General features: G+C 46.3%; 1 protein-coding gene across 2 annotated transcripts in view; it reads left to right on the top strand.

Annotated features, from left to right (window-relative positions):
* The first annotated feature begins 13040 nt into the window (after positions 1-13040).
* LOC105537932 (CTP synthase 1) overlaps positions 13041-20995 on the top strand; it is a 33582-nt gene continuing 25627 nt past the window's right edge. The window contains exons 1-3 of one of the 2 annotated variants that reach the window (XM_011977622.1): positions 13041-13575; positions 17734-17912; positions 19261-19431. In XM_011977622.1, coding sequence (XP_011833012.1) covers positions 17747-17912; positions 19261-19431 — 337 coding nt within the window. In that variant the 5' untranslated portion in view covers positions 13041-13575; positions 17734-17746. Of the gene's footprint in view, positions 13576-16314; positions 16451-17733; positions 17913-19260; positions 19432-20995 lie in introns of those variants that run through there. The other variant, XM_011977621.1, reaches the window with a different exon arrangement.

Genomic DNA, 20995 nt, shown 5'->3' with positions numbered 1-20995 from the left:
CTCTGCCCCACGTTCAGCACCTCTTCCCCAATTCTGGGCCTGCTGACCACGATGGCCCCAGGCCCGCCACCAGAGACTTGGACTTACTGAAGAGGTAGCTACCCAGGGTCTACTGTTTCCCAAAGACCTCTCCACAAGCTCCCCGTTTCAGTGACTGAATGCACCTAGCTTCTTAGATTCTCAGCAAGCTCCAACATATCCACCATGGTAGTTCTTCAGGATTGTGACTCACTCCATCTGTGATCCCCCATCTTCCCACTCCAGACCATCACCTCCTCAGGTGTGCAAAGTCTAATTCCTGTTATCAATCCTTCATCCCAGCCATGTAAATCAAAGTGGTCCTCAGTTTTCTCCACTGCTGGCTGGGGTTTTGGCTATTTATTTATTTATTGTTAGAGATCTATATTTTTAAAAAACATTGCTATAGTTTTAGTGAGGTTTCAGAGGGTAGGGAAATTCAATGTTTGTTCAGTCTACCATCTTGACCCAGCAGTCTTCTCAACACTCTGTCTTCCTTCGTATGCAATAGGCTGTTTACAGTTATTGGTTTTCTTTTAACTTTTTAAATTAAAAAAATTTAAGGCTGGGAGCAGCAGCTCACGCCGGTAATCCCAGCACTTTGGGAGGCCGCGGCAGGCAGATCACTTGAGGTCAGGAGTTCAAGACCATCCTGACCAACAAGAAGAAACCCTGTCTCTAGTGAAAATACAAAATTAGCCAGGCATGATGGTGCATGTCTGTAATCCTAGCTACTCAGGAGGCTGAGGCAGGAGAATCGCTCGAACCTGGGAGGCGGAGGTTGCAGTGAGCCGAGATCGCAGTGAGCCGAGATCGTGCCATTGCACTCTAGCCTGGGCAACAAGAGCAAGACTCTGTCTCAAAAAATATATGTATTTAAATTTCTTAGAGAGCTGCTCTTTTTCAGAGCCTTGCTCTGTTGCCTAGCTTGTAGTGCTGTGGTGCGATCATAGCTCACTGTAACTACAAACTCTTGGGCTCAAGCCATCTTTCTGCATGAGCTTCCCAAGTACCTGAGACTACAGGCATGCACCACCATGCCTGGCTAATTTTTAATGTTTTTGCAGAGACAGGGTCTTGCTATGTTGTCCAGGCTAGTCTTGAACTCCAGGCCTCAAGTGATCCTCTTACCTCAGCCTCCCAAAGTGCTTGGATTACAAGTGTGAGTCACCAGGCGCGGTCTGTTTGCAGTTTCCTAAACAGACTGAGCCTCCTGCCTCTGTGACTCAGCACATGATCACCCCTCCCTCTATTGTGCCCCCCAAGCCCCTACCCTGCCAGCCTGCCCTCCCTTCTTCCCTATACTGATGCCTGCCGATCCTTAGAGGCAGTTCTCTGGGAAGCTTTTTCTGGTGCTGTGGTTGTGTTAGGTACCCCTCCTACGAGTCCTAAAGCACCCCACCACCTTCCCCCACTACTGTACTGCTCCCTTCTCAGTACTGTAACTGTCTTTGTAACCCTGGTGTCTGCGACAATGCCTGGAATATGAGCGATGCCAATAAATATTTGGTAAATGAATCAACGAAAAAGATACCCGTTCTGCAGACTCCTTTGCTTTGTTTGCATAATGAGAATCAGAGGAAGATAATGTTTACCTAAAAAGGAAGAGGATCTGGCATGCAGGAGGGAGAGAGGAAACATGTACAACTTAAAGGAGCCAAGTAAAATGTTGTGAATTTTACTATTCTTAAAAAATGATTCTCAGCTGGGTGCAGTGACTCACAACTGTAATCCCAGCATTTTGGAAGGCAGAGGCAGGCGGATCACAAGGTCAGGAGCCTAGCCAATATAGTGAAACTCTGTCTCTACTAAAAATACAAAAATGAGCCGGGCCTGGTGGTGTGCGCCTGTAGTCCCGGCTACTCGGGAGCCTGAGGCAGAAGAATCACTTGAACCCGGGAGGCAGAGGTTGCAGCGAGCCAGGATTGCACCACTGCACTCCAGCCTAGGTGACAGAGCGAGACTCCATCCCCCTTCTTCCCACCCCCACCAAAAAAAGACTCTCAGAACTTTAATAGATGACCATACTATTCTAAGTTTAGCTGTAAAAAGAGCCTTGAGAAAACTAATCTATGGTATTCAAGGTCAAGATAGTGGTTATGCTTGGGGAAGTGGTAATTGGAAGAGGAACTAGTAGGAGCATCTGGGGTGTGGGCAATGTTCTGTTTCTTGGTCTGGGTACTGGTTACATGAGTGTGGCTAAATATATAAAAATTCATCATGTTGTACACTTATGATTTTACACTTATCATATGTCTGTTATACTTCAAAAAAAGTGTACAAAATATAACATTTTTTAAATGGCAAAACTACAACATAAATCTTTCCTAAACCTCTTTCTCCAGAACATCATCATCTCTATCACATCATGCTTGTCAGTCTTTCCAGATCTTTAAATCTGCAAACAGATGGGTGGGTTTTTTTTTCCATAGCCTCTTGAGTTCAGATTAAATACATATTGAATGCAATTATTTTAAAAGGTTGGGTCACTTAAAAAACCCTGATTATGGATGGGCCCAGCGTGGTGGCTCACGCCTGTAATCCCAGCACTTTGGGAGGCCGAGGCGGGCGGATCACGAGGTCAGGAGATCGAGACCATCCTGGCGAACACGGTAAAACCCCATCTCTACTAAAAATACAAAAAATTAGCCAGGCGTGGTGGCGGGCTCCTGTAGTCCCAGCTACTCAGGAAGCTGAGGCGGGAGAATGGCGTGAACCCGGGAGGCGGAGCTTGCAGGGAGCAGAGATGGCACCACTGCACTCCAGCCTGGGCGACAGAGCGAGACTCCATCTCAAAAAAAAAAAAAACCTCTCATTATGTACAACAGGAATCAAGGTGCTAATTATATAAACGTGGGGGTTGTTGGATACCCTATGAGTCCATATTTTTTCACAGATTTAAAAGGTATTTTTCACGTGATCATCATATTCATGACAGGGGATGAGTTGTTGCTCTTGGAGGCAGCAATGTATCTCTTACACAGACCTTGGATACAGATGTCTGGAGATTCAGAATTTGAAATTATAACTATCGAGTTTTAAAAACATATTGTGGTTGGCCCTAGATTTTGAAATTATAACTATTGAGTTTTATGCACATATTATGGCTCCATTAACTGCTTGCTGGATGAAAATCTTTCTGAAGATTTTCCAACCACAGTCTGGTTGGAAGTGGGTAGTTGAAGCTTGAAACTCTGTTTGCATAATGAGTGCAGTTTTTATATTGATTGTATGTTTGAGGTGGTTCTCCCGGGGCTTATGGAAGTTTTATGGAGGTTTTACCATCCCTTCTTGGGGCTACTGAAGCTGAAAAGGGGCAGTTCTTTCTTTTGATCTAGAAAGTGGCAAGCGCAGATCACCTCAATAGGATGTTTTAAATCTTGCGGCAAAAGAATAAAGAGACGGTTCTGGACCGGGCGTGGTGGCTCATGCCTGTAATCCCAGCATTTTGGGAGGCCGAGGTGGGCGGATCACGAGGTCAGAAGATCAAGACTCTCCTGGCCAACATGGTGAAATTCCGTGTCTACTAAAAATACAAAAAATTAGCCGGGCATGGAATCGCTTGAACCCGTGAGGTGGAGATTGCAGTGAGCTGAGATCGCACCATTGCACTCCAGACTGGCTACAGAATGAGACTGTGTCTCAAGAAAGAAAACAAAAGAGGTGGTTCTGGAGATCAGGTGAGGGGTACCTAACTAGCCAGAGAGCCTTGGAGGGGTTCCCCCAGATGGTGTTGCTGAAACAAGCCTTGTCTGCCATGTGTTTTTGAACCCCAAAATCAGAATATATGATTTAAAAAGTATTCATTTCCTTATTCTTTCTTTTCTTTTCTTTCTTTTCTCTCTCTCTCTCCTTCTTTCTTTCTTTCTTTCTTTTTTTTTTTGTCTTGCTCTGTCACCCAGGCCACAGTGCAGTAGTGTGATCATGGCTCACTGCAGGGCTCAAGTGATTCCCCACCTCAGTCTCACAAGTGGCTGGGACTACAGGCACTTGCCACCAGGCCTGGCTAATCTTTTTAAAAATGTTTTTGAAGAAATGGAGTCTCACTCTGTTGTCCAGGCTGGTCTCAAACTCCTGGGCTCAAGCTATCTTCCCACTTAGGTCTCTCAAAGTGTTGGGATTATAGGCACTGTAAATGTGCCTGGCCCATTCATTTTCAGTAAGTCTCATAGGGGTACAATAACAAAATCACAGTTACATATGTACACATATTTTATTAATACTAACTACATTCCGAGAAATCAGAACTAGCTCACCAAATATGGGTTGTATGGTGATGTTAATGGTCTATTTTTCAACTAAGAATTCCTTCTTATGTTTGACAGCATATTTTAAAAAGTGACTTTTTCTTTCTTGTTTTTTTTTTTTCAGACGGAGTTTTGCTCTTGTTGCCTAGCTGGAGTGCAATGGCGCGATCTCAGCTCTGCCTCCCAGGTTCAGGCTATTCTCCTGCCTCAGCTTCCTGAGTAGCTGGGATTACAGGCATGTGCCCTCATGCCTGGCTAATTTTGTATTTTTAGTAGAGACGAGGTTTCTCCATGTTGGTCAGGCTGGTCTCAAACTCCTGGGCTCAAGCTATCTTCCCACTTAGGTCTCTCAAAGTGTTGGGATTATAGGCACTGTAAATGTGCCTGGCCCATTCATTTTCAGTAAGTCTCATAGGGGTACAATAACAAAATCACAGTTACATATGTACACATATTTTATTAATACTAACTACATTCCGAGAAATCAGAACTAGCTCACCAAATATGGGTTGTATGGTGATGTTAATGGTCTATTTTTCAACTAAGAATTCCTTCTTATGTTTGACAGCATATTTTAAAAAGTGACTTTTTCTTTCTTGGTTTTTTTTTTTTCAGACGGAGTTTTGCTCTTGTTGCCTAGCTGGAGTGCAATGGCGCGATCTCAGCTCTGCCTCCCAGGTTCAGGCTATTCTCCTGCCTCAGCTTCCTGAGTAGCTGGGATTACAGGCATGTGCCCTCATGCCTGGCTAATTTTGTATTTTTAGTAGAGACGAGGTTTCTCCATGTTGGTCAGGCTGGTCTCAAACTCCTGACCTCAGGTGATCTGCCCACCTGTCTCCCAAAGTGTTGAGATTACAGGCATGAGCCATCACACCTGACTATTTCTTTCTCTTTTACGACATTTTCCCCTGAATGTGCTATTGAGGTACTCATGTATAATTATACTGTATGTTCATATATAATAGTAATATACACTATTATAGGCCCTATATGAAACAGATGTCTCTGTCAGATTATTCTGACATTGCATCACGTTCCCTATGAAGGACATCAATTAGTTCTGAGGAGAAGATGAATTTTACCCCCAAGCTCATCTGCTTGTTGACAGCCTCTGAATTTAATCTGATGTTCAGAATAGCTTCTTTCCATGTATCTCTCAGAGTGTAGTATTTAATTCACTGCCCCTCAAATCTCCCCAGCACTCAGGTTGGAGAACAACAAAATCACACTTGTTTTTGTGACATTGTTACCAGCCTTTACTGAAAATCATTTTAGGTTGGGCGTAGTGGCTCACGCCTGTAATCCCAGCTTTGGTAGGCCAAGACTGGTGGATCACCTGAAGTCAGGAGTTTGAGACTAGCCTAGCCAACATGGTGAAACCATGTCTCTACTAAAAATAAAAAAAAAAAAGTAGCTGGTGGTGGTGGTGGGTGCCTGTAATCCCAGCTACTCTGGAGGCTGAGGCAGGAGAATCGCTTGAACTCTGCCTGGGAGGTGAAGGTTACCATGAGCCGGGATCATGCCATTGCACTCCAGCCTTGGCAACTAGAGTGAAACTACGTCTCCCTCCCCCCCCCCTCAAAAAAAGGAAATCATTTTAAGGAACAGGCCTGTGACCCTTGCCTGTATGTCCACTGTATAAATGCTATTGAGACTTTTCATCCTTACATTGTATATCCTATATCCTCTCCATGAAGACTCACAGGAGGAATTGATTTCTGAGCTCAGAAGCAGAAATAATAGTGCTTTTAATTAATTCAATAAACATTTACTGAGCATCTACTACAAGCAGGCCATATGAGAGCTGCTGGGGATACACTCGTAAATGAAATACAGACTGGTGGGGAAGACAGGAAACAACTATCCGATTACTCCATCAATTGTTACAACTTTGATAAATGCTGCTAGGAAAATTAGTGAGGACTTGGAGTCGGGAAAGAGACCTGGGGTCAATGAAGGGTTATTTGAGGAAGTGGTATTTCTCCTGAGCAATTGTACGGTCACATTGATCATCTTCACTTTGGCTCCTAGGACGTTAAAAGTCAAATTTGTGACTCTCCTCTAGAAAGGGTTTGTGATCTAATTGAATTTCTGGACTCATTTATGTGTGGAACAAATGACTATTGTGTGCCACGAGCAGCTAGGCACTGGGCATGTCACAGAAAATCAGATAAGCAGGTCCCTGACCTCACAGAGCTTGTGGACAAGTGGGAGATTTGGGCAAGGAAGTGGATTATTAAAATAAAATTTGTTCTTTTAAAAATTTATTGTGGGTACATAGTAGGTGTATATATTTATGGGGTACATGAGACACTTTGATACAGGCGTGCAATGTGTAACAGTTACATCATGGAGAATGGGGTAGCCATCCCCTTAAGGATTTATTCTTTGTGTTACAAGCAATCCAATTATACTCTGTCTTTTTTTTTTTTTTTGAGACGGAGTTTCGCTGTGTCGCCCAGGCTGGAGTGCAGTGGCGCGAACTCGGCTCACTGCAAGCTCCGCCTCCCAATTTGTGCATGGCCTCATACATCATAGTGTGGTTTTGATTTTATCCTGAAGATAATGGAGTGTCATTAAGATAGAAAATTCCTATTCTTCCTTTCTTTTGCCTCATTTTTTGCTCACATTTTATAGACACACACACAAGTGACTTTAAATCCTTTCTTGAACAAAGTGGTTCATACTATTCTCCTGCCTCAGCCTCCCGAGTAGCTGGGACTACAGGCACCCACCACCACGCCAGGCTAATTTTTTGTATTTTTAGTGGAGACAGGGTTTCACCGTGTTAGCCAGGATGGTCTCGATCTCCTGACCTTGTGATCCGCCCTCCTCGGCCTCCCAAAGTGCTGGGATTATAGGCGTGAGCTACTGTGCCTGGCCTAATTATACACTTCTAGTTATTTAAGATGTAAAACTAAATTATTACTGACTATAGTCACCCTGTTGTGCTATCAAATATAAAGTCTTTGTTTTTTTTTTTTTTTTTTTTTTTTTTTTTTTTTTTGAGACAGGGTCTTACTCTGTCACCCAGGCTGGAGTGCCATGACATAATCTTGGCTCACTGCAACCTCTGCCTCTGTAGCTCAAGCGATCCTCCCACCTCAGCCTCCCCAGTAGTTGGGACTATGGGCGTGCACCACCAGGCTCGGCTAATTTTTTTGTACTTTTTGTAGAGATGGGGTTTTGCCATGTTGCCTGGGCTCGTCTTGAATGCCTGGACTCCATCGATCCAACCACCTCGGCCTCCCAAAGTGCTGGGACTACAGGCGCGAGCCATTGCGCCCAATCTACTAAGTCTTATTCATTCTTTCTAACTATATATTTTTTATACACATTAACCACCGCCTTCCCCTCCACCTCCCTTAAAATATAATTTGGTAAGTGCTATGCTCTGCGAAGTCCCAGCAGCAATACAAGAATGGGAGAGAAGTGCTAACCCCAAATGAGGGAGAGAGGCTGCCCAAAAAAATTACTTTGGGGAAGTGGAGACCAAGTTGAGATGTGATGTGATGTTAGCAAGAAAAAGGCAGGAAGCAGGGGGATAGGTGAGAGCCAGCAGAGGTCTATGCAACGATCCATATGTGGAAAATAAAACATGGCATATTCAGAGAACTGAAAGAATCATTGTGGCTGGAGCATGGGGTGGGTGATGTGGCTAGAGAGGTAAACTGAGGCCAATTTGTGCATGGCCTCATACATCATAGTGTGGTTTTAACTTTATCCTGAAGGTAATGGAGTGTCATTTAGATAGATAATTCCGATTCTTCCTTTCCTTTGCCTCATTTTTTGCTCACATTTTGTAGACACACACACAAGTGGCTTTAAACCCTTTCTTGAACAAAGTGAGGGCATAAACCAACAAATTCACTAAATAACATAATTACAGCCAGTTCAAGTCATGAAAATCCAACATCACAGAGTTATATTAAAATAACATACAGCCAAAAAGAATATCTACACATGCAGCGTGTGCTTGAAGGATAAACCAGAAACTGGTAATAGTGATTGCTTCTGGGAGGAAACTTGGGTGGCTGGGGAACAGGTATGGAAGGAGGGCTTTTACTATGTATTCCTTTTTACCACTTGAATCTTGTGCCATTTAAATATCTATTAGAAACTAAAGAAAACATAAATAGTCCCAATCTGGGGAAAAAAACACAACAAATCTGTCACTAGTTCACTAGTTGTAGGCTGCCTTCTGCCCCATTTCTCACCCAGACAATCCATTAGAATGCCAGACTATAGTGACAGCGTATTCATATAAAAGTGGAAAGTCACTGAAGGAAGTCCTGGAGAAGATACAATAAGCAAGACTTGATGATGGGCAGAATGAGGGGTAGAACAGAAAGACAATCTGAAGCGAGCCTTCACATGTGCTCTCAGGAGGGTGCTTACATGTGTTCAGTCTCGGCTCCATCATCTGTAATATAGTAATAATGACAGCATTTGCATTATAGGGTAGTAGTGGGAGTTATGGATGCTAGATGCTGGCTACTAAAAGGTCAACAAGACTGTACCTGATAAGGAAAGTGACACACAGAAAGGCTAAGTAACCTCAAAGAGATTCCAATCTGGCATGGAAGAGACAGATAAGTGAACAGGCAATCTCAGCAGGCTGTGATAAATGCCTCAGAGGAAGCACTGGGTGTGCCACGGACGTGTGGGAGGCACCCTATCTTAGCCTGGGTTCCCTAGGAAGAAAGCCAGAGGTGGGTTTTTGAGTCAGCGAGTGACTGAGGAATATCATCAGGTGAAGTCTGTGAGGGAGCGAGGGGAGAATGGGGCAGGGAAGAAGTGAGAAAAAGATATTTGTTTAGCTCAGGAGTTGGTACATTTTGGCCTTCAGACCCAAGCTCTATTTCTGTAAAAAAGAGTATTATGGGAACACAGCTATAGTTCTATTGAAATAAGTCACATTCATTTAATCGATATATTATCTATGGCTACTTTTGCACCATGAAGGCAGAGTTGAGTGACTGCAAGAGACCATACGGTCCACAAAGCCTAAAATACAGACTGGTTCTTTTCAGGAAGTTTGCCTCAGCCTGATCCCGCCGGGAGCTCTAGAGCACCAATGGGATCACAGAGTTGGCCCACGTGTAGGCGAGGCATTTGGCCCGCCTCAAGACCTGGGTTTGGAAGGGAACTTGGGGTTCAGGACACGTCCAGCCTGGGAACATAAATTTGGTAGTAGTCAGAATAAGGATTTTTTTTTTTTTCTTTTTAGATAGAGTCTTGTTCTGTTGCCCAGGCTGGAGTGCAGTGGCACAATCTCGGCTCACTGCAACCTCCGCCTCCAGGGTTCAAGTGGTTCTCCTGCCTCAGCCTCCCGAGTAGCTGGGATTACAGACCTGCGCCACGACACCTGGCTAATTTTTGTATTTTTAGTAGACGGGGTTTCACCATGTTGGCCAGGCTGGTCTTGAACTCCTGATATTGTGATCGCCTGCCTCAGCCTCCCAAAGTGCTGAGATTACAGATGTGAGCCACCGCGTCCAGGACAGACGGTTTTAATGACTAGATAATGACTGTAGAAAGAAGGGATCCTAGAACTGAGACTTGGGGCAATGTTTATAGTTCAGGAAGAAGAAAAGGAAGAGGATCTAGGTAGGGAGACCTGGAAGGAGAAACTTGTGAAATAGGAAAAAATGAACAGCAGGTGGTTTCCTAGAAGCCAAGTAAAGGACATGCATGTTTTAAGGAGGAAATGATCAGCTGTGACAAATGCTGTTAGGGAAGTGGTCAGTTTGGGGGCAGCTCTGGGGCTGTATAGCTGCACCCAGGAGCCCACAAGGAGACTGGGCCTATGGCTGGGGAGAGATGCAGCTCAAATATGTAAATACATACACATGTGCATGTGCGCATGCACACACACACACACATTCATGCCATGCACATACAGTCACACTGTTTTTGTTTTTTTTTTTTTTTTTGGAGACAGAGTCTCCTCTAGTCGCCCAGGCTGAAGCGCAGCGGCGCGATCTTGGCTCACGGCAACCTCTGACTCCTGGGTTCAAGTGATTCTCCTGCCTCAGCTTCCTGAGTAGCTGGGACTACAGGCGCCTGCCACCATGCCTGGCTAAGTTTTGTATTTTTAGTAGAGACGGGGTTTCACCATATTGGCGAGACTGGTCTCGAACTCCTAACCTTGTGATCCGCCCACCTTGGGCTCCCAAAGTGCTGGGATTACAGGCATGAGCCACCGTGCCCAGCCCACCGTTGTCTTTATTTGGGACCTGCGGACATTAGAGATTGGAGTCTAAGCTGATGTACAAAGAAGAGGTTTGAGAACATGGAGGTTAATTTTTGATGAGATCAGTTTCAGTGAAATTATATAAGCAAAATATCCTGATTGGAATGAGTTCAAGAGAGGAAAGAAATTGGAGACAGCAAATACAAACAACATTTTTTAGGAGTTGTGCTGAAAAGTGAAACAGAGAAATGGAGGGGAAGCTGGAGAACGGCACAGAGTCAGGAGAGGAGTTTTAAGATGGAACAAATTGCAGCATGTTTGCATCACACTAGTGGAAAAGATCTACTAGAGAGGGAAAGACTGATGACACAGGAAGGGACATTCTACTACACATTCTTGAGTTGATGAAAGGATATGGCATTTGCATACTAGACATTCTTTGAGTTGACAAATGGGTATGGCACTTGGAGCAAGAGAGGAGGTTGACCTGTGGGAGTGTGGGCAGTTTGTCCACAGTAACAGGAGACAATGCAGAGCTGGTGTGCACAGATGAAAGTGGTTGGTGGGTATGAAAAATCTCGACGGCTTCTATTTTCCTGTGAAATGGGAAGCAAGACCACCAGCTGAGGAGAATATGGTGGGTGGGGGGGGGAGATAGAAGAGCTTTGAGGAAGAAGACAATGTCAAGTGGTCATTCAGAGGAGTGGTTGGGTGAATGGCTCATTTTTCCATCTCCCATAGCATCTTCATTACCTCAGCAAGTACGTTCTCAGCATCTATTATTTTCCAGGCACTTTGATAAACATCGAACGCTTCTTGAAAGAAGGTGTGACTATAGAGTACCTTCAAAGACATCTCGAACTTTTTTTTTTTTTTTTTTTTTTTTGAGATAGAGTCTCACTCTGTTGCCCTGGCTGGAGTGCAGTGGTGGGATCCTAGCTCCCTCTGGCCTTGAATTCCTGGACTCAAGCAATCCTCCTGCCTCAGGCTCTGGAGTAGCCAGGACTACAGATGCATGCCACCATGCTCAGCTAATTTTTGTATTTTTTGTAGAGATGGGGTCTCACTATATTGCCTAGGCTGGTCTTGAATTCCTGGACTCAAGAGATCCTCCTGCCCTGCCTCAACGTCCCAAAGTGTCAGGATCACAAGTGAGAGTCACTATGCCTGGCATTCCAAACATTTTTTAGATTTGGAGCTGAATGCAGCATGGGCAGGTTGTTAGGGTTGAAGCACTGGTGATCCAGATCTGGAAGGAGCCAGAAGCCTCTAAAAGAGGCCACTGCAGGAGCCTCCTGACCTGGTTTCTGGGAATCCATCTGTTTCAACGATTTTCCTGAAACACAAATCTGTTCCATCACATCTTTTTTTTTTTTTTAATTCCTTCAATAAAGATAGTTAAGAACTTGTGGCAAACTGCTTCTAGGGAACAAAACAGGAACACTGGGGTACAGAAATAAGAGATTTACTTTTCATGGATACCCTTGTGTAGTGTTTGGGGAAAAATTATAACAATGTACATAAATTCACTAGCCAAAGGAAGGTCAAAACCCTGTCAAAAGTTTCTATGGCTTTCCGCTATCCCTAGGAGAAAGAAAAGCCTTTGCTTTGTCTATAATGCTCTTCACAGTATGGTCCTACCCAACTCTTCAACCTGATCTCATGTTAATCTCGCTTCTTTTGGCCCTCGCGGACTTGGCTAGACCTGCCTTCCAATTCGGCTGTGCCGGCCTCTTTGGTCTTGCACACAGGCTTTTCCTTCTGCCTCGCTTTTTAAAAAAATTATTATTACTGTTTATTTTTATTTTTTTGAGACAGAGTCTCGCTGTGTTGCCCAAGCTGGAATGCAGTGGTGCCATTTCAGCTCACTGCAACCTTCGCCTCCCAGGTTCAAGCTATTCTCCTGCCTCAGCCTCCTGAGTAGCTGGGACTACAGGTGCCCGCCACCACACCCAGCTAATTTTTGTATTTTTGGTAGAGACAGGGTTTCACCATATTGGTGAGGTTGGTCTTGAACTCCTGACCTTGTGATCCACCCGCCTACGCCTCCCAAAATGCTGGGATTACAGGTGTGAGCCACCGCGCCCCGCCTATTATTATTATTTTTATACGAAACGGGGTCTCGCTATGTTACCCAAGCTGGTCTCGAACTTTTGGGCTCAAGCATGCCTCACTTTCTTATCCCCGCCTCTCCCTTTCTCATCTTTGCCAGTCTACTTAGGTCTCTGCTTCAAAGTCACTTTTTCAGGAGGGGGCTTCCCGCCTAAATTCCCAACCCCCACCGGACTTGGTCAGTCCCGAGCTGGGCACTCACTGCCCCAGCACCAGCCATCTCTGCAGCAAGCACCCATGACAACCATGAAGTGTAATGAGCTGCTCAGTGTGCCTCCCTACATCGTTAGTCCGAAGAGAGGGTCCCTCGGTGCCCGGCACAGTGCGTGGCACAGTCGGTGCTTAGGGAGCGATAGCTAGATGAAATCGTAGTTTTCGGGATCCTAGTCCATCCAAAGCAGCCGCCTTCGGGGCAGCTGTGGGGAGGAGGGAGGCCGACGAGGAGCCAGCGCCGCGCGGCTCTCCGCACTTCCGTCTTGGAGGCCAGGGGTGGCGCTGCCGCTGTCCCTCGCCCGGAGGCAGAGATGCGCTGGCGCGTCACCTCCAGGAGCCCACAGTGAAAAACTATTGGATGGAAGGCGACGCCCAGAACTCCAGGAGAACGCTGTGGGAGGACGCGAGGCCAGGCGACTAATAGGCCAGGTGTGAGTCCCCAAACAGCCTTCTCCCCTTCAAGAGAGGAAGCTTGGGCCACAGGCTGGGACGGAAGCAGAGGGGCAGACACGCCGCCACTCGCCCGGCCTCGAACCGCCGGCGACTCAGCTCAGCCGAGGCGGCCAGGAGGTCCGGCGGCCCCGCGCCTGCGCACGCCGGGCCCCGCCCCGCCCCGCGCCCTCGAGGCCCGCCCCGCCCTCCACCTTCTGCGTGCGCACAGCCTATAGCCCGCCTCCGTGAAAGACTGCCGGGCGCATGCGGTCGGGGTTGTTCACTGGCTGTCCGGGGCTCCGCGCGCGTCGCCGGCCCGACTCTGTCGCTGACGGGAGGATCTGAAGCCGGCCGCAGGTAGGCCGACTCCAGGGATCCCAGGGGGAAACTGTTCTCCCGCGCAGGAGTCAGCGGCGCGAGCTGAGCCCGGCGCCGAATAGCCCCGCCGCCGGGGTGACGGACGTCGCTCCTACCAATCAGGGGCGAGGTGACTCGGCGTCCTGCCCAATGGGCTGTGTGCCTAACGGGAGTGGGGCGGGCGCCCCGGCCGGCGAGCTGCTGGCTCCCGCGCGCGGGCCTCGTGGCCGGGCGGTGCTGGGGAGAGGGGCCGAGCGGGGCGCGGGGCGCGGGGTGGCTTCAGAGGTTGCGGTGCTTGAGCCGCCGCGCTGGGCCGCGCCGAATCAGCTCTGTCGGGCTCGTCGGACGGATTAGGCCGTAGGGGCGTGGAGCGCCCCCCCAACCCCGTCCTTGCTCATCGTTTGCGAGGAAGCCCGGCAGCCGCCCATCCATTCAGGCGGTGCGGGCCTCGGGCCTCGGGCTCAGCCGCCTGGGGCTAGGCGGGGCGGCTCCGCGCCGTAGGACGAGGGGGCCTGCAAGCTCTCCGGCTCTGGGCCCCGCGGCTGGCCTTTGGGCCCCACGGCTTCCTCCCTTCCCGACGGCCGGGAGTCGGGGCGCTGGCGGTGTATAGAGCTCACAACGTTTGCGTAGCGCCCTTCCGTCCACACTCGTTGCAGTTTCGAATCCTCAGCGGCCCTGTGACGCGGGCGGCGTGGAGATTCTCACCCCCATTTCTTGAGGTGAGAACCCGCGTTGCAGGCAGCTCAAGTGACATGACTGAGGTCTGCACATGAGTGATGGGGGCTGGCACTTCATCTCATAACATTGAAAGAAAAAGCATTTTCCCCCCTCAATCTTTGTTGAATTTTCGGATGTGTCTTGATTTACGTTACTTCTGTGCCGGAAAACCTTCTTGCACCTTCCGTCACCTTCAGAATTAAGTTCAGATTGGGCATGCCAGTTTTTACATGATCTGGCCCTTGCCTGCCTTTCCAGTTTGTCTTCCACCGTATATCCCTCCCTCCCCGTCTTCTGCTTCTTGGCCTTACCTCTGTTCTCTGTAGCTGCCCCGCACCTGCCTGTTCACCGTGTTCCCTTTCCTGTGCTCTGAGTCTTGCAGTCAGTCCTTCAAGGCCCATTGCAAGTCATATCTACAAAACAGAAGCCGCCTGGATCCCCCCACTACCCCCAGGACTTCTCTTACCTTCCTCTGATGCCATGGTACTAAGCTCTCCGGCTCTGGGCCCCGCGGCTGGCCTTTGGGCCCCACGGCTTCCTCCCTTCCCGACGGCCGGGAGTCGGGGCGCTGGCGGTGTATAGAGCTCACAACGTTTGCGTAGCGCCCTTCCGTCCACACTCGTTGCAGTTTCGAATCCTCAGCGGCCCTGTGACGCGGGCGGCGTGGAGATTCTCACCCCCATTTCTTGAGGTGAGAACCCGCGTTGCAGGCGGCTCAAGTGACATGACTGAGGTCTGCACATGAGTGATGGGGGCTGGCACTTCATCTCATAACATTGAAAGAAAAAGCATTTTCCCCCCTCAATCTTTGTTGAATTTTCGGATGTGTCTTGATTTACGTTACTTCTGTGCCGGAAAACCTTCTTGCACCTTCCGTCACCTTCAGAATTAAGTTCAGATTGGGCATGCCAGTTTTTACATGATCTGGCCCTTGCCTGCCTTTCCAGTTTACATGATCTGGCCCTTGCCTGCCTTTCCAGTTTGTCTTCCACCGTATATCCCTCCCTCCCCGTCTTCTGCTTCTTGGCCTTACCTCTGTTCTCTGTAGCTGCCCCGCACCTGCCTGTTCACCCTGTTCCCTTTCCTGTGCTCTGAGTCTTGCAGTCAGTCCTTCAAGGCCCATTGCAAGTCATATCTACAAAACAGAAGCCGCCTGGATCCGCCCACTACCCCCAGGACTTCTCTTACCTTCCTCTGATGCCATGGTACTGAAAGCTTCTGCTCTCTTCGTCCCCCTTTATAGTCTAAACATGTTTTCTGTCTGCTTCCACCATCACTGAATTACTCATTTATTTGTTAATGTTTCATCTCTCCAACTGGACTGCCAGAAAGTTGAGATATGGGCCCAAATCTGATTAATGTTTATGGTCCCCAAGCACAGTAGCTGTCATGTAAGTCAGTACCCCATAAGGATGAATGAATGAGCCTCCCGCCTGGTCTTTGTGTACGTTGGCATATTTATTGCCAGGCACTGAGACTGCAAGAATCTAGAGAGAGAATCTAAAGAACGTAAAGAGAGATGTTACCCTCTTAGAGTAAAATTGGGACAAATCAAATGTAATTGGATAAGATGAATCTTTTGTAGAAGTAACTCACTCAGGGTGGCAGAGGAATTTCTGGGATCATCCAAAACTTAGGGAGACCAGGGTATAGTCTCAGTAAGAGATATGTCTGGTTAGAACATATGTCAAATGTACCTAAATCTGATTTTCATGTGTCAATAAGGAACTGTAAAGTGAGAGACTTAGGGTCAGATAAGCTTGGAGACACCGCATCCTGTATAGCAGTGATGATAGTGCGAGTTTACTTACTAAACACTCCCAGGATTCTTGCGTTAAATGACTTGGTTTAATCAGTATTTCTCTGATGTATATCCATAAAACCCTTTTTGAGAATCCCATATGCATTTTGTGGAAAGCAGGGAGCATGCTTTTGGAAATGCTGCCGCAGAGGCTGGAAAGAGCCTTTGGAGCCGGGAAGACTTCTGAGCATTCTTCCTTCCCTGCCAAGTGTGTGCTTTCCTGCTCTGGGGAGGGGGTGGGGAGGGGGAATGCTTCAAGCACAACTCCCTACTCTTCTTGTTCCTTAGTTTATTTTTATCATAATTTTGCTTCACATGGAACGTTCCTGAGGAGGAAAATGTCCTGACCATGCCAAAGTAAGCATTTTCTGCTACTTTCCTATTGTGTTTTTCATTTTGGTCGCATTTGGGTTTGCTGACCAAATGGACGATTCTGGACCTCTGAAGCTGGGGACCAGTGATAAATCCTCCGTGATGAGCCTGTCACAGTCTCCTCACCTCTTGTCAATGCTGTTTTCACCTGCGTCTTGACTCTGCTGCCCTTACATCTTCTTTTATCTCTCCTTTCCCTGCCACTGTGGCACACTCTTGGGATTTAATCTCATCTCCCCTCTCTTTGAGTCCTCCGCCCATCATGTGCTTCAGACTGGTTTCTTATCTGATGTCCCTCTCCCCCAGTATTTACAGTCTCTCTTCATTGCATGCCTGGGAGAGATTTCTGACAAGGATCAAGTTATTGTTAAATTATAGAAGAGAACTACTTTTTTTTTTGAGGTAGTCTTATTCTGTCGTGCACACTGGAGTGCAGTGGCGTGATTCCAGCTCACTGCAACCTCTGCCTCCTGGGTTCAAGCGATTCTCCTGCCTCAGCCTCCTGAGTAGCTGGGACTACAGGCGTGCGCCATCACAGCCGGCTAATTTTTGTATTTTTGGTAGAGATGGGGTTTCCCCATATTGGCCAGGCTGGTCTCAAACTCCTGACCTCAAGTGATCCTCCTGCCTCTGCCTCCCAGAGTGCTGGGATTACAGGCATGAGCCACCGTGCCCAGCCAGGGAACTCCTTTTAATTATAGGAATTTTGGTTTAACTGCAACCACTTTTCAGTGTTGATGTTCTTTCCTTTTAGTCTATCTTTTATAACCTAGAGGAGCTTTGTTTTCTTGATGATACATTGTAGTTTAGCCAAAGACATTATTTATTTCCTGGAGAACTGGAGTGCTTATCCAAGTTTGAATTTTTTTCCCATGTAGGGAAAACAATGAGGCACCTGCCTGGTATCTCAGTGTCTGGCAGGGATGTCAGCAGACATGTGGGTTGTAGTGTTATATCAACCAGCTTAGAGCTGGTTTTATTAGGTTGACTCTGAAGGTTATTAGTTGTCAAAGCTTTAAACAAAAAACTATGTTATTAGAGTAGCAGTTGTTTTTCTATACATATTTGACTAAAGCCATTCAGTGATCCAAGAAATGTTTGTTACGATCCTATTTAAACCTGAAGACAACCTTTTGAAGTCCTGTGACAGAGAAACTAAGGCTGCAAGATGGTTCATAGCTAATAATTGGCAGAGCCAGTATTTGAACCCAGATGAGTTTGGTTTGTTGAGATATATTTATTTCATCTGTAATTTTTCTCTTTTCCAGGTCAAAGAGTAAAATGAAGTATATTCTGGTTACTGGTGGTGTTATATCAGGAATTGGAAAAGGAATCATTGCCAGCAGTGTGGGCACAATACTCAAGTCATGTGGTTTACATGTAACTTCAATCAAAATTGACCCCTACATTAACATTGATGCAGGAACATTCTCTCCTTATGAGCATGGTAAGCACAGTGGATTTATTCATAATGCATGTGGAAGAACATGTCAGCACTTGGGAATTATGTGCAGTTTGCATAACTTTTATTTTCTGCCTTCTAACAGGTCCCTTAATATAGCAGAATGATACTTTTTTCACCTAGACAGGAAGAATTCTTTTTTTTTTTTTTTTTTTTTTGGAGACAGGATCCCATTCTGTCCCTCAGGCTGGAGTGTAGTGGTGTGATCATGGCTCGCTGTAGCTTCAACCTCCTTAGCTCAAGCGATCCTCTCACCTCAGCCTCCTGAGTAGCTGGGACTACAGGTGTAAATCACCAGGCCTGGCTAATTTCTAAATGTTTTGTAGAGGTAGGGTTCCACTATGTTGCCCAGGCTGGTCTTGGGTCCTCCCACTGTAATCCCAAAGTGCTGGGTGTTACACGTGTGAGCCACCATGCCCGATTGTATTTTACTTCTTTGTTGTTATTGAGAACCTATCAACTGTGTGACATGCGACTGTGGCTGTTACTTCAAAGATTAATTGCTTAAAACTGGGAGAGATGTTAAAACATACCTCTTGTTTTAAAATTCTGCATTCATACTCCTACTCTCTAGCATTGAGGTGAAAATCTACAAGCATTAAGTGTCACTAGTGCAGAAATCCTCATGTAACAAATAGCAGCAGGAAAAGATCCGTACACTTGAGTGATATTTAATACAGAATTCTTGAGCAGAGGATGAGTTATCTCTCTGAGGGAGAAAATGAGACATTTTTTTCCTTTCCTGTGTTTGAGCTTGTCTCCTATTGTAGTGGTAGGAATGAATCATTCTGGGCAAAATTTCTAGAGTGAAGTTTCATGGAATGAATGTGCAACAAAGGAATGGGGGAAATGTGTGCAGTTTCACAAATTTGTTTAGAACAAAAGCAGAGCTCAAAAGCTGATTTTTGTAATCAGCACAAACTTAATATGCATATATCCAGGCTTTGAATCAAATATTTTTATCACACTTTAAACCATATTATGCTTAATTAGGAGACTTTTCTGAAGGCTCTTTTTTCCCTAGGCAGCAGATGCTATATACTACTGTAGGGTCCTGTATACGCACAGTCCGTCATTCCCTCCCATCCCTTGCCATTTTATAACTCTTCTTAAGAATGAGTTTGTTGACAGACTAGAAGTATGAAGTTACCTTTTAGAGAATATCTGGTAATTTTTCTTTTTGTGTGTCATGTTTAGTTTTCTAGAAGTGAATTTCTGTGCTTCCTATCATGTAATTGCACACGTTGTTATGAGTGTTTTATTTCAGAATTGCAGTTGTGCCACGGTATAGGTATTTTTCACTTAACCTAAATGGTTTCTCTGTTCACTGCAGGTGAGGTTTTTGTGCTGGATGATGGGGGGGAAGTAGACCTTGACCTGGGTAACTATGAGCGTTTCCTTGACATCCGCCTCACCAAGGACAATAATCTGACCACTGGAAAGATATACCAGTATGTCATTAACAAGGAACGGAAAGGAGATTACTTGGGGAAAACTGTCCAAGGTAATACTGGATTTACCTTTAAAGCTTAAAAGTCTTAACCAGTTTGATTTCTTCCCCCCTCCCACCTCTACACAGATGTATAATTCCCTTTTGAGTACAAAAGTTTACATCGTATGTGATTTCAGCATGAAACTCACAAGGTATTGTTACTGAAATATGCCTTCAGTTGAAAAATCAGAATTATATTGTTGTTTGCTAAAAAAAAGAATTTGAAGAACCACTTCTTCATTGAAGCTTGTCAGTCCTGCCAAGGCAGCATGATATGAGTCCAGAGAACTGTTGTTTTTACACAGTAATGAGTGTGAAAGTGGTAAAGGCAACTCGATTAGGGCATTAAGCCAGATGGCATGTATGTGTGCATTTGGGACTTACTATGTATAGAAGTGAGAAGGAAATGAGCATCCATTGTGTATACTGGTTTCCAGGCCGTTCATCAATGCCATATGGCCTAGGAGGAGCCTGAGAAGTGGGTTTCTGGGTCCTCCCAAGCTTTCACTGGCACAGCTTCGCTTACATCTATTTGCTGTTTCGGGGTTTTGTACAAGCATTCATTTAAGGAAAATGTTTTGCTGCTTTAAAAAGGTGGGGATGGAAAACTACTGATCTAGTATAATGACAGTGGCCCAAATTTGGAGGGGTTGCTGAAAAGTGGCTTTAATCTGAGTTATGAGAGCAAATCTGCTTTTGGCTTTAGACTTTACTGGCCTGAAAGCTGAGGGTCACACTGACAGCTGGCTCTGGTCTGGGGCTGCCCTGGCGAGATTCTGGGCTAATTGGGTCATATTTGGATCTTAGCTTCCCCTCTCAGTAGCTTTGTGAACATGGGCAAATTAACCTCTTCGAAATGTGGATTCGTTTTCTGTAAAATGGAGACAATAACACCACCTACCTCTCTGGGTTGTTAGGAGGATTAAAGGAAGTAAAAGTCAATGAAGTGTTCCCTGACTTCCTGACACATAGAAAGGAATCGGGAATTAGAATGGTTTTGATTATACAGTTTGCTGTTTATTTATTCATCATCCATCAAATTTGCATTGAATGCTCACTGCAGTCAGACGCTCACTGGTGCTGGTAATGCATGTGATGAGCAAGACCAGAGAGGTCATTGCCCACACGGAGGTTACCTGTGGGGGAGGCAAACAACAAACATACAACAAAACGAGACGTCTGTCAGAAGCAGTGAAGAAACCAAGTGGGGTGAGGACAGAAAGAATGACTGGGAAAAGCCACTTTGGGCAGGTGGTTGGGGAGCCTCCCAAGAGAGGCCATTTGAGCTGAGAGGCCAGTCACAGGGAGAGTGGAATGAGAAGTGTGGAGGCGCAGGGCTACGAAGGCTTGGTTGGTCCAGGAATGGAGGGGAGGCCGGCATGGCTGAGGCAAAGTGACCGAGGGGGATGGTCAGAGAGCGGGGGTGGTAGCCACAGCCAGGTTCTACCCAGTCTCGGCTGCAGGAAGAAGCTCGGAGTGTACTCAGAGAAGTGGGAAGCCACCGAAAAGTTGAAGCGTGGGAGTGATGAATTCTGACTTGAATTTTAAAAGATCACTTTGACACCATGTGTGGAGT

The sequence above is a fragment of the Mandrillus leucophaeus genome, unplaced genomic scaffold (assembly GCF_000951045.1).
Source record: "Mandrillus leucophaeus isolate KB7577 unplaced genomic scaffold, Mleu.le_1.0 Scaffold182, whole genome shotgun sequence".
In the NCBI taxonomy this organism is placed as follows: domain Eukaryota; kingdom Metazoa; phylum Chordata; class Mammalia; order Primates; family Cercopithecidae; genus Mandrillus; species Mandrillus leucophaeus.
Note: the sequence above shows the minus strand (reverse complement) of the source record. Positions and strands in the feature narration are given on the sequence as shown.